Below are 14,767 nucleotides of genomic sequence, written 5' to 3'. Positions count from 1 at the left end.
GCATTTGTAATGTTGCTGTGCAGTACAACTATTCCCTGATTGTGGAAATTAAACACTATTATTAATACGCAAGTTGTTTTATTGTTAATTCAAATGTTTACAAAACCGTAATTTATAAATTACTGTCCATTAAAACATTTTTATAGCAAATTTTTGCAACACATGATTTAACAATAACTGGTAAATCCAGTACATCACAATATAAAACAATAATCAAAACTTAGCTTAAAATAAATAGTCATAGCCTGTTATTTGGTGCTGGAAATTGTTAGAAATTATTACCTTGGTATTTAATTTTCACATATTCAAATTAGTCTGAAAGTGTGCATTGTACACTAACAACTGTTTAATGCAAAACATTTCCCATTTAAAAACAAAACCTTAAAATAATGTAGAAAATCTACACGTGGTAGAATTTTAAAATAACTTACACTTACTATACATAATACTTAACCAAAAAATTATCACAATTCATTATTTTAAATTGTAATACATTTTTTACCAAAACAAAATTAAGGAACATTTAACTCACATTCTGTTATTTTTAACATATAATAATTTATATCAAAACAGAGTTTTCACCACAAAACAATCAGTTACGGAAGATCTATGCAGTCCTTTTACAACCTGAGTGAACACTGCATCCTAAAATGTTTCTATCCAAAAAGAAATTTACTTCATCAACTCTATGGCTGGCAAGCATTTATGCCTTTTAACTGGTCACCAATGGCTCTTTGCAATGTGAATTTTGTATCCAGTAACGTTTTTATTCAGCAAAATATAAGTGTGGTACGCCAATTTACTCAGAGGAAGCTGTATAATATACAATAAATAAATGTTACTTACTTGAATAATGGTAGTTGAGATATCGTTGTTTTCAAAAACAGTTATTCTACAAAAAACACAATTCCTTTATTTTACAACCCAAAATATATAAATTTTCAGTTTTGTGCTTCATAACAGAATATACACACTTATGTATACTTTTCTTTACTAATAAAATAAAAATGAAAACAGGAATACATACAACTCTGCTAAAATGCATACCTGTATTTATCTATTCCAAGACATCTTACGCATGAACTCTTTTTCACCCCACCTTTTGATCCTTCTAAAATGAAATTCATAAATTCCACTAGATGGCAATTTATGATCTATTTTCAATCACAACAAAAGACTAGATTATTTCTGCTTTTTGTTTTTTAATGTCAGGCATGTTTTGTTTAGGTATGAGTCCTAAGCTTTAGTTAATTCTTTAACACTGGCAACATTTATTAACAAATGTTCACTTTGATAGTTGTTACACTCAACTGATACTTTTTATAACTAGATTAGTACAATAAACAAACCAACCAAAAAGCTGTCTTGTATCATGCTCAGTCTTCAAATTTCAACGGCCATTAAATAAAAATATTTCTATGTACAATACACCCCAGATTGTCAGACTTGATTTTGAAACAAATGTAATATTACATAAATTAGAGTAGAACGAGTGACTGCTAAGCAATGTTATTGATCAGGTTTATTGCAGTGTATTTAATGTGGTGAGTAAGCTTAAACCACATTACTGGATTGTATGTGTTTTACTAAGCCTTTGCTCGTGCATATGAGTTAAAAATCTGAACAGAAATTACACAGAAGTCAAATGCAATGTAAATTGTTGACACCTGCTTTCTTCAACACCTGTACTATTAAGGTGGCAATTCATTAGTTTTGTTTGATGTTGCTACTTTGAGTTTTTATAGGTGAAAGCAATAACATCTTTCTGTGTAATATCTTTATCATGTACCAACTCCAGTTTGGGTGTGGGTTATTTAATTTTGAATTATCTGGCCACTTTCACTAAAGTGAACTTAACAGTGGAATCTGCAGATTGAAATAGTACACCTTTAAAAAAATCTAATTCATGTGAATATTATTGAGATTTTGATGTGTTAGTAGAAAATGTTTATTTTGTTCTAAATTACAGTTTTGCCAGTACAAGGGTTAAAATTAATCAGTTTTGAAAATCTTTTGAAAAGATAATAACTCTTGAGTTTTAGAATGAAAATATTACATTTACAGCTGATGAATTTTAAGAACCATCAAAAATCTAATTCTGTTAATATTATTCAACTGACATTCAAATCATAATCATCTTAAAGCCTTTTTGGAATTAATTTAATTTAAAATAAAAATATGAACTAAATAAACATCTTTTGTCTATTTAATGTTATTTAAATAAAAATACCTTGCGAAACAAAGCTTCTTTTGGTTTATTATGTCACGTTTTTAAGTATCTCTTAAACCTGTAAGTAGACCCTCACTGTGCAAAAACTGTTTTACACAAGCCCAACACAGCCACATAACCAAATATAATGGCTGAAGTTTAAAAGAATTGGAAATCATAACAAAATGTGACTATGTGAATATTTAGTTGGTTTTCATATGTTAGAAAAACTATACTAGCTATTCCTCCCTTAAGATCTTTGGTGCTCGAGATTTAAAGCTAAATAAGAATAAAACTTAAAGATTATAACTTTAAACTGATCACAATTTGTTTGTCTTCCCTTGCAAAGTTGAGCTCATCAGGAATGTACAACTGAATTATAAAGTTTTCAACCTCATTTCGACTAAATACTGCTGAAATTGTGATTATATATATATAATTTTCCTTGAAATAGTCTTTACTGCAGTTATTAACAATTGAATTCTAACCTTTGAAATTAATAAGTATTTTTGCCAATAGTTTAAAACACTATTTCATCTCAACTTCAATGAAAAAGCTATAACAGGGTTTACGACATAATACAAATAGTTTTTAATACTAACCCTCTTTTAATTTCTTAGCTTTCTAAGAGAATTAAAAGTTTGAAACTATACAATAATTATAATTATACATTCTCCTGGATGAATTACACAATTAGTACAGTAGAGTTCCGATAATCTGAACACGTTTCCCAAACATATGTATGGTTAATCTGAACAACTCTGGGACGAATAATTGTTATGGCAAGAAAACACAGTTTCAGGATATTAATATTATCAAAAGGATAAAATGGGTGCGTATATTGAGAGAGAAATAAAGTAAACATTAATTAATACCTTCACTGCGGCTTCATAATGAGTTATCTTGAATATCTTAACCATCCAATACACACTTGTGCATCTGCCATGGTCAACATGTTAAATATAGATTTTTCTTTAATATTTAAGAAAAGAAAAAATATTCATAAAAGAGAGTAGTCTGGTCCAGTACACACAGTCCTGTGCAGTCACTCACACTGCATTACCAATGAAAGTGTACTGTACAATTATATCTGCAGTGTAGAACATACTTTTCTCACCTTAAATACAGTATAGTTAGAAAATGTATCAATATACAGTGCGTCCCAAAAAAAAACTGAACAACTTTAAAGCCTAATAAAATCCGCAAAGTTAAATTTAGATTATTATAAGCATGACCACATGAAGGTAGAGTTTATAAAGTTTTTTTTAATGTTAGTTGTAAAGATCAGCTGTTTCATTGTTGTTTGCTCAAACTGCTTAACCCCAAAACATAACCTACAATAAAGCAGTCACTATGAATGCACAGGAGAAAGCGCAGTGTGTTGAGTGGTACATTGAAACCAAATCAGATATTGTAGTGCAAAGAAGGTTTAGAACACGCTATGGTCGCCATCCACCATCAAGGAACAGCATTCGAGCCTGGTATGATAAGTTCATGTTAACTGGCAGCATAAAACATTCAAAAAACAATGGTAGGCCTAAACTGCCAAATGAAGCTATTGAGAACGTGCAACAAACATTTCTACGGAGTCCTCAAAAATCTATTCGCACTGCAGCACGTGAGTTAAATTTATCAAAATCCAGTGTTCAAAGAATTTTAAAGAAAAATTTGAAAATGAAACCTTATAAGCTGCAAATTTTGCAGCAAATTACTCCAGATGACAAACTTAAACGTAAACACTTTGCAGTTACTGTGCTTGATCGTTTAACTGCTGATGAGAACTTTCTAAAGAAGGTAGTGTTTTCTGATGAGGCCACGTTCCATGTATGTGGAAAAGTGAATAAACATAACGTGCGTATTTGGGGTACAGAAAGACCATATCAAGTTCGGGAACATGTTCGAGACAGTCCCAAGTTAAATGTGTGGTGTGCTATTTCCTATGACAGACTTATTGGCCCGTTTTTCTTCAATGAAAAAAACAATTAATGGTAACATTTATCTAGACATGCTAGAAAACTACGCTTACCCACAGCTAGAAGACCTACAGCCCAACGTTTTTTTTCAACAAGATGGTGCCCCTCCGCACTGGAACTTATTTGTAAGAGAATCACTTGATGACACTTTCCCTCGTCGGTGGATTGGGCGCGGTGGTTCCATAGCCTGGCCCCCACGGTCCCCAGACATAACACCATGTGATTTTTTTGTCTGGGGATTTGTAAAGACCAGGTTTTCAAGTCTAAAGTGTTAAACATTCAAGAATTGAGACTAAGGATTATCACGGCCTTTTCCAAAATTAATGAGGAAATGCGTCATCGAGTGTGGGCAGAGTTAGATAGCCGAATCGACTATCTTTTTTGCCAACAATGGAAACCATGTTGAGGTTCACAAATAAAGGTTGTACCCAAAATAACTTAAGATTATGCGTGTTACTTTAAATCAAAAAATTCTTTTATATGTGTGTGTTATTAAAATAATTACAATCTAATAAAGTTGTTCAGTTTTTTTTGGGACACGGTGTACTATACGCTAATATTATAACACAATAGACCTGCAATCACATAATCCAAAAATAGCTGGACCCCAACTTGTTCAGATTAGTGGGACTCTACTGTAATTACAATAGATATATCCATACAACCTTCCTTGTAAAGAAAATTATCAAACCATTATAGTTTTAAACAAGTTTAATATTAGATATTTTCTTAAAGATTAAACATTTTATTCATGTTTACAAATGAAAACTTAATGATATAAGATAAACAAAATGTTACTTATAAAAAATAATTTATAAAGAAGTATACTATCAAACAAAAGGTAACCCACTTATTCAAATAAATTTCACAGACAAGAACTAAACCAATAAATCAAATCACTCTAAAACTCACAGGATAAAACCAAACTAATAATAAATATGCATAATATTAATGTTTAACTGATTTGTAATACAAGTATGTATATCTTTATCAATGAAATTAATTTAGACAAATATATTTCCAGATTGAGGCAAATTATATTCTTTTCAAAATGTTTGAGGCAAATCAAAATTAAATTTTGATAACAATATAAACAGTTAGCTGCAGCTCTATAGTGAGATTAAGTAAAGGTTTTGATCATTTTCCTTAAATAAAATTGAAATGAAATAATCAATATTATTCATGGCAAAAGAACCCATGTTTTTCAAGTAGATTCTTCAAGTAAAAATTATTCAAAGTTATAAAAAATCGTCAAAAAGTTTTTTACATTTTTATCTGTGAATTTGTTCGGACTATTTGCTTTGTATTGAATAAACTAGAAACTGATGATAGCTTTCTTATTCTATGACTGCATGTTATTTTTTTATTGTATTTTTAACTTGCATTTCCTATACTTTTCCTTAATACCAGCACTCAATGTCTGAAATGTAGATATAGTTTTGATTCATCACAATTATAGATTTATTTGCTACAGTTATTGGGTATGGGCAAGTTTAATCTAATCACTTTACATTTTATACTGAAGCAAGATGAACATTAATCTTAAGACAAATATAAAATATTTCTTCAGTTTTACTTATTCTTTTTATATAAACCCTAAATGATTTCATTACTATTATTTGGCAAAACATACAAATACAAAATATTAATTCAATAAACACTTAAAATAACAGTAATCTATTAATTTGTGCTTTAATTATGTATAATATAAACCATATTTCCTAATTTTATGAGCGTAAATGCTCAGTGTGCTAGTTCAAAAATTTGGTCAATTCTGTTTCAGCTTCAGATCTATCTGTTCACAATGTTATTTCGTACATATTGATCATAACAATAAAAATATATCTAAATATCAATCACAGATAAATAAATCTAGATGACCTATCTAAGTTATTATAACTATAGACCTCTACTGATTTTAAAATTAAGGACATTTTATTGTCCTTTAAAATGTGTTGCTAAATACTAGCTTACCAATTACTACAAAATTATGCTGTCTAAGAGAAAAATAGTTTATAACTAGGGAAGATTCGGAAGTTAGTAGGAATATTTCTTCCCTATAACGTAAAGCCACCAGTTCAATAAGCCCCAATAAACGTAAGTTCAACAAGAACTAAATACTTTGTTAACCTAGGATTACAATTTGTGTAAACTAACATAAAATTGTTAAGTCATAAAAAAAGTTAAAATCAGACAAAATAATACCCTATTGTCACAAAGTTCAATAAGTAGTATAACATCATAAAATTTGAAATATTGTCTGAAAGACAAACAATGCTCTATTTTATGTTATGTACACGTCCAATACTGTTCTGATACCATTTATAAAAGTGGTTTACTAAAATAAGTATATGAACTTCTTTGGTCAGTAATACTATTACGATACTGAAAACCTGGCAACCCTAACTAATGAATACTGGTAGATAAGGACCAGACATCAGGATGATCCAAAATTGTGCTGAGGAGACTCAGGAGGGGTGACATACCGCGACAGGCTGTCTTCAGACTGGTGTACTTGCACCACGGATTGGCAAGACTGACTTTCGGCTCTTGGCAAGTAGCGAGGCAGTGTTGCCACACCATTAGAAAGCTCACGCACTCTCTTGGGCACATCTCCGGTAGACATAAACGGCTCTGGTGTGGATGTCGTACCTGGTCAAAAATCGTTAACAGATTAATATTTCTTCAAAATAAACATCTATGACTGAGACAATAAAGTGTAGTTAGTGTAGGTTTAACAAGACAAAAAAATTGAAGGTTTCTCTAAAGTCTTCAAACCACTGAGAATATAATGTGCTCTGCTACAAAGTTTTGTGTCCGTTTACTGGTTGGTTTTCAAGGGACCACAATTAAAGACATTCTGTTAACAATAAAAATTAACTAAAATTAACCTGTAATTTGATAAACCTTAAATGTCAATTTTACAAGTTAAAAAAATTACATGATTCTAGAAATAAAAAAAATGGAAACACCCTTATAAACCCTGATTGCAACTTCAAGTTATTATTATTATTATTAAAATTTAATTTCCCTGTACTTAGACAAATTTTTAACACAATTAAAATCTTGGAGATATTTTGGCCTTGCTGTGGATAGTTATCTTCAGTCAACAAATATTACAACAAAACTAGAATTTTAAACCATTTGGAAGTTTGGTTTAACATTTGTTGACTAAAGCAGCTAGTCATTTCCATGAGGCCGGTGTGAATGGGTACCAGGAGGATGCAGACACATCTTGCATAAAACCTAAACCAATCAAAACCAGGAGAATATAGACAAATTTTGTCAAAAAGATTGACTTTGAATACTGACCAATGTCAGCCTGAAGATGCGTCTACCACCTTGATACTGAGTACAACTTTCAGGAGAATATTAAAAAGATTGTTTAAACCAGAGATGATTCCTTTATGAAACCTTTAAAATAGCTTGTCAGTGTTCCAAACTCGAACAATATTTAATTAAATTAAAAGCAGGGAGATTCATGAAAAACAAGCCTTTAAGCCTTGTGGATGTAACACATTCACTAACCTTTTCAACAGATGATTACCACCCCTCACCCAAATGTCTAAGAATGTTGTCTTATCCTATTCTAACTATAAGATACAATTGTACAAAATGAGGCAATCTTAAGCCACAAATATAAATTTTTGACGTTTTAAGTTCAAGGCTTTTTGACTGAAGATGGCTCACCACAGCAGGATCGAAATAACTAAAGATAACAATTATGAACATATAAACATGGGCACCTTAGAAAACAGTCATGTCTCCACATTCTGCACATCTACTGAATCGTTAACAAAGATTCCCATCCTAATTCGATGTTATTCTCCACTTTCAGACATGTAATGTATATGATACTTATTTAGAGAGATACTGATACAAGCCTGTTGATCAGAGATCATTTTTTTATTTTTAGATAATATAGTCTATTACGAGTTGGGTAATGGCTATCTCAACTCTCTTTTTTCTCTGCAGCAGAAGATGTTACTTCTGAATCTCCATAAGGCCGGTGGCAATTCCTGAACTTGCCCATCTTAAGCTGCTAAGTTTGGAAATTACCATGAGCAGTGAGAAGCTCAGACACAAAAAAAAATTAAATCTCCAATCTAGCAACTAAGCTGAAACTGTGCATAAAACTTGAAAACTCACATTACTTAGTGTGCATTTTGTGCACACAAAATTTAATGTAGAAAAGTCGAATTGTCAACCTTCACATAAAATTGTATCATATGCCCTTACATTGAAAGATGTAAATATTTTCAACATTCTAAATTGGCACACAGGAAAATACTGTACTTAACAAACTCTATAAATTCTTCACCCCCAGGATGATCACAGCAATTTGGCCTTGCCTCTTAGAGCTTAAGAGTTTTCAACTCATTCTGTAATAGAGACTATTACATAACTTGGAGCTCTGACTTGAACTGCAATATTAATTATAAAGTTAAATTGTTGAACTTGATACCTGGTGGGAAGGGAAAAGCGGTGTACATGGTGACTGTGGCAGGGGAACGCTCTGGACGGCCGAGAGGCTCAGGGCCGGCACCGGACGGGGGTTCTGTGCTGAGTGGAGGCCACTCTGGGGACGATCTTAGTTCCTTCTCAACACTTATGTATTTCTTTTTTACACTGCCTTTTTCCTTCCGCCTGAAATTCAATTTACTTTATCACTGACTAATATTAAAAACAATATGCAAATAAGACAAAATCAACTAGAACACCATACTAATTGTTTATTCTTTACCATTCCAGTACTTCAGTCATGGCCATGAAGTCATAGATCATTAACACGTTCACGACGACGTGCGTCACCGGTGACACACGCTGCTTCGTTCAGAATGCCGGCGTGTGTCACCGGTGACGCACTCTATAGGTTACAACTGGGCGGAGTGTGGCACGGGTGACGCACTATCGCTATACGTTGTTATGATGAATTGTTAACTTACGCCAGAGTTTGAGGCCATGTTTTATGTTCAACGCCTATCATAAATAATGTTTGTTTTAATAAATACGGTTAAAATAAAAGTTAGCATGGTGTTTTCTCATATATAAAGTGATTGTGGTTGGGAGGTAAAAAATGTACGTAAAGTCTCAGTAGTATTAATAAAAATGTGTATTTAAAAATAACCAATCACACTGTTGACAAAAACTATGAAGAAAACAACTACAACATTTTATGTTTGATATATAAAATTACATATGTTTCGCATTGTAACATTCAAGGCACATGGTAGGTTCATTTGGGCACCCACTGCAATAAGTTACAACCCGCTTAGAGTTTTTTCGTGCTTCTTTTGCTCCCCTTTCACTGCTCATTTTCTCGTAGCACGGCGCAGGCATCGTTTTCGTGATGATCGTGCTGGTCCTGGTCTATGCAAAAATTTGTGGTTCTGTGATGGTCTCTCCGAACAGGTTGCTGAGGTGCTGCGGCTGGTGCTATAAGTGACTTTACCAGTGATTCTCTGAAATGTAACATTTCTATTTTTTTTCTGCCGATGTTCGTTGAATATTACATAAGCGTTGACCACACATGTACCCCAAACAGAAGCTCGATTGCTACCTTCTTGTACCATTTTGTAACTTTTTCTTAGAGACGTGTGTAGTATGCAGACATTTGGTCAGAATAATCCACACCTTTCTTTGCAGCATTATAAGCAAGTACAGCTGATGGTTTCCGTACTTCCTCACCTCTTCGGTTGCGCCTTCCTGTTGGTATAAGGTTATCGACATCTTCTGGACGAGGTGCTCACCATCAGAAACTCTTCGTTTGTCTTTCCAACTAATTACTTTAACCCCAAAACTCATTCTCTTTCGCATGCACATTCCCTTTCCTCATTTTTTCAGCACACAACTCTTTGGGATTTACCTCGTCGATATTGTCTCAGTGTTCCACATACATAGGTTTTCTTGCTTAGTAATTGTTCAGCAAGAGGAACACTGTTGTAGAAATTATCGCAAAATAAGGTACGGCCACTATTCAGTAAATCTTCCATCAAAATGTATTACAACTTTTTGTGCATGACCAACGTTGGCCGTATCATCACTTTTTCTGCATATACTTTGGACTTTTTGTGTGTAGCCAGATGTTGTGCATATTTTATAAAGTTTTATTCCATATTTATGGGATTTTTGAGGGTTATACTGGCGGAAGACCAGTCTTCCCCTCCAAGGCACATCGACTCGTCAATGACGACTTCTTCCCCAGGAACATATATGTTTTTGAACAAAGTGTTCAGTAAATTGGTTAGCTCTTTATTTTAGAGAGCCTAGGTTCAACTGTATCAACAACATCATTGTTGTTAAAATGAAGACACTTTAAAATACTCTCGAACCTGTCCCTGTTCATTGTATTTTTGATTCAGGTTTTTTTGTAAATATCTTTACATGACCAGTATAATCTCATGTGGGGTAAAGGACACATACCCATTATCATAACAATACCTAAGAACTGCCTTATTGGTGTCTGTCAACTGGAAGCAGTGACGCATCATAGACCTTCGGCTTACATCGTTATTGGTCAAAAACTGATCTGCAAAACTTGTTTGTTTCCGTCACAATAAGGTCCAGTACATCGTTATTTAGAAACTGTTCAAAAAACCAACATAGGATCAGAAACATCAACATTGAGCTGTAAGCCAGATATTCCAGTAAATGGAAAAACTGCCTAAACAGTTTCTGTGCATTCTCCCCAAACTCTTACAATCTCAGTTTGTCGTTGAGGCCTATTATTGGGGTGATGATCATTTTGTAGATTATTTTCAGCATGTAAATTATTTACAATCTGGTGGGGGGGGCTGAGGATTAGCTACAAATGTCAATGTTTACAAGCTGTTGATTACTTACAGGTAGCGGGTTATCTTCCATATCACTCATATCACCTACAGATTCTGCCCTGCTGTCGTCAGAGCAGATAGACGAAGGTACATATTCGCTTCCTGAGTACTCAAAATCACTTAGTTCACTTATATCAAAATCGTCCAAAGCGTTCTCAATGTCACTGTGATCCATCTCCCAAGCTAAAGATTCAAATTGCACAATAACAACTAATATAAAACACCACAATAGTAGCACTGAGCTAATTGTGATAAACAGAACACAAGCTGTCGTGAAGACGTAAGAGAACAGAGCAGCCGCAAGCGAGTGACTAGGTTAGCTTGATGATTGCGCGGAAGAGAACAACAAACAAGTAAAAACGCGGGAAAGTAGTGATGTGGCTCGCCACCCGCCAGCTGATCGTAGCATAGAGTAGGTTAGGTTCAGTAAAACAGTGTGTCACCGGTGACACACGACGCCCATTGAAGCGAAGGGCAATGTATAGGCGTCGTGTGCCACCGGTGACACACTGGTTTTAACTTATTCATATACATTCTATCATTGTTTTTCAAACCTAAAAATGCATTATTTATGCATTATAGAATGGTTTTATGGAAAACAACGTTTACGCCTATTTTGAAGATTTTGTGTTATATATGAATGCTCAATATGTAACAACACGTAAAATTGCCGTCGTCGTGAACGTGTTAACACTTAGTCCCAGGCTTTTAATAATGTTTACGCATGATGTCCCAACCATTTTAAAGGTTTTTTTTATTTAATTTGTGGAAAAATTAAGTTATTGTTTCTTGTGTCAGATAGGCTTTTTAATCAGTCAGAGGGAGGGGAGGGATTTTCAAGGACATTTATGTCAGCAAGTCTGGTGACTTTGGACCTGTCCCATTGGCCTTATTGTTCTTGGTAGAGGTATCTTCCCTTTTTCAACTGTTTTCCCAATAAAAATGATAAATTTTAATAAGGGGCTTTTCTTTCTCAGTTGTGCAAACTTAGAAGAACAGTAAAGAATAAGTGCGTTTGATATAAAAACCATATACAGAAAAAAATAACTTACTTTTTCCATCTATTTTTGTTGTATCTATTATAAGATCAGGCTTTGTTTTTGGTACAGAACTCAGTTTTCTCCTTACCATCACCTCAGATGAAGTGTTTTATGAACAGAAGATAAAGTTAGCACATGTCTAGTATCTTTCCATTTTGTGCGTAGAATGTGTTTTCTTCTTTTGGAGACAACATAAATGTGAAGAATTAAAAAAAAATATATAAACCTTGTGTATTTTTACGGTTGTTCATGTTACCAAAATACTGATCTCTTCTCTATTTCTCCATTATTGCTTCTTAGTTTGTCAAAAATGATTTTAGCATATTTATTGGTCTCAGTTTTATCAACCTTTCAAATAACAAAATTGAAAAATATAAAACAGAGTGGCGATTTTATTAATAGCACCTTTGATGCGACTAAAGTACTGAACACAGGAAGGCTTGGTTGTTCGTCATCCGATTTCCTACCATATTTTTCATAAGTAAGTTTTGATTTCTTTTTATTCCTTTGAGGCTTGAGCCTATTTGCTACACTAATGTAATTTACCACCTGACAATTATAACTAAGCCTACTGTCAACATAATTTCCACTGAATCATTAGGTTTACTGTCAGTTTCTACTGATACATTAGGCCACCTGATACTGATACCTAGTTTCAACCTTATTAATAGGATTTCATAGATCTCTTAGGCTTGTTTGTACTTTGTTGTACACCACTAGTAGAAAGGATGAATGAATCAAAGTGTAAATTATCGGAATCAAAATAATAACTTGCATTGTCAGTAATACAAGTAACTTCAAAATCAGGATCAGAATCTTCATCATCCACAAACTACCCAGAATCACCAATAAACTCACTTTGATTTTCAAAACCACTGTTCTATTATTCTTTGGCCTACTAATGAGTTCTAAATTCTCAAAATAATCTAAATTTTCATCTTAGAATTGGTATTATATAATGTATCAATGCAAAGTTTTCTTGTTTTTGGATTCAAAAATTCACTCATGTGTAAAATAAATTGCATACTAAAAACTAATTTGATAAAATGTTAAAACTAAAATGAGTTATTTCACAGTAAAACACAATATAAACAAACTTAAACAATGTAGATCTTACGTCAACTTTCTGATAACTATGTTAAATCAGCTGTCACACAAGTTTTGTAAAAATTTATTTTGCTAGCAATCACAGAGCCAAAGAGTAATATTAGTCCTACGACTTGCTAAACACAACACAACATTTAAAAAATCAGTATTATGAATTAAGAGCAGCTTCAAACAAAAAATTACTGCCTGGCCTGAACTCGGGCTTGCATTATTGCTGATGGTGACACAGTCCGGTCTGAGTTCAGACTTGAGAAAGTTGTAATGGAGCTTTTTGTGGAAGAAAATCTAAACCCATCACAGTTGTAGGCTATCCTTAGTTCATTTATGGTTGAAAATAAAACACTACTACAATATTTTGTTTTACAATAAAAACAGTGTAATCACAATATGAGTATATCTTTTAACTATAAGAGTAGTTTCTCACAGGCATTTCATTTTATTATTGAAGAATACAGCTTAATAAGCTCTTTGCTAATTTGGTACTACATAACAATTTACTACAAAATTACATCAAAGAAACTGATTGAAGATTTTCATTTTACAATGTTATCTTTTAATTAATTGGCTACAAGACCTGTTTTATTTGAGAAAAATGAAATGTAATTTGTGCAGCTTCCAAAATTGGGTCACACAGCAAATAATTTAAATGCACTTATAATGATTGAAAAGCTTAATCTAGGAATGTAGTATTTTTAAGTCAGGTTTTTATTTAGTTTAACCATTTAAACATATAATTACCCACCTTGCTCTCAGTTTGTAGAAGATAAGGTAATCACATATGAAAAACTCATGAATGCCAGCCAAAATAAAGTTGACACCACACAGAATAACGCATATCACCCTAAAGTCCATAGCTGGAGGAATAATGAGTTCAAACTGGTCCCGAAACCACTGGGCAGGTCCGAGGATCAGATAGAATGTGAATACTGTGATGGCAGTAACAGTGATTAGCAAACTCCAGTTCTTGTACAGCGGTAGACGATACGGAGCACCCTTGGAGAACACCACTGCCAAAATAACGTACTGCATACTGGATATTGAAAACAGTGCATAATTTTCGTAGCCAGCTGGTGATTCCGCTGGGTTTGATGAATTGAACGGCACAAACCTGAAAACATTGTATTTTATCAAAATTATATATATGTAAAACTAAGAACTAGATATAAAAAAATTATACTCTCAAAATAGGTACATACTTGCCTTTGTTTCAAATTCAATATTAATGGTAAATCATTGTATAGAATTGTTGCAAACATCACCATTAATTGAGTGCATGTGTCACGATTAGTCAAGGTGTTAACAAAATTATATACTCTTAACGTATGTCTAAAAACTATTTGACCTCGATTTTAGGCAAGTCACTTGACACTAACTACAACCTGGTCCCTTTCAAAGTACACCAGTCCAAAACCAGCATCCAATGATTCTCACACTTCCACAATTCATTTTTCAAAATGCTAGCAGAATGCTTGTCACATTTTGCCTGATTTATACTATGTCCTTCAATATTTTCCATTTTAGAGAAACCTTCAATTTTAAAAGCACCCAGTAAATCACATAGAGATATGTTAGGACTGTAGGGAGGTTGTTGAATTGAAGAAGTTA

At 33.1% G+C, this 14,767-nt stretch overlaps 1 protein-coding gene across 2 annotated transcripts in view; it reads right to left on the bottom strand.

Moving 5' to 3' along the window:
• Positions 1-5,625: 5,625 nt before the first annotated feature.
• Positions 5,626-14,767, bottom strand: part of LOC124362550 (polyamine-transporting ATPase 13A3-like) — a 79,987-nt gene continuing 70,845 nt past the window's right edge. For both annotated transcript variants that reach the window (XM_046817165.1, XM_046817166.1), the window contains exons 19-21: positions 13,905-14,270; positions 8,648-8,829; positions 5,626-6,834 (exon numbers count right to left, since the gene is read on the bottom strand). In XM_046817165.1, coding sequence (XP_046673121.1) covers positions 6,620-6,834; positions 8,648-8,829; positions 13,905-14,270 — 763 coding nt within the window. In that variant the 3' untranslated portion in view covers positions 5,626-6,619. The remainder of the gene's footprint in view (positions 6,835-8,647; positions 8,830-13,904; positions 14,271-14,767) is intronic.

Source organism: Homalodisca vitripennis, chromosome 5 (assembly GCF_021130785.1).
Source record: "Homalodisca vitripennis isolate AUS2020 chromosome 5, UT_GWSS_2.1, whole genome shotgun sequence".
NCBI classification, from domain to species: Eukaryota; Metazoa; Arthropoda; class Insecta; order Hemiptera; family Cicadellidae; genus Homalodisca; species Homalodisca vitripennis.
The sequence above is the reverse complement of the archived record's forward strand: the minus strand, read 5'-3'. Positions and strand labels throughout refer to the sequence as shown.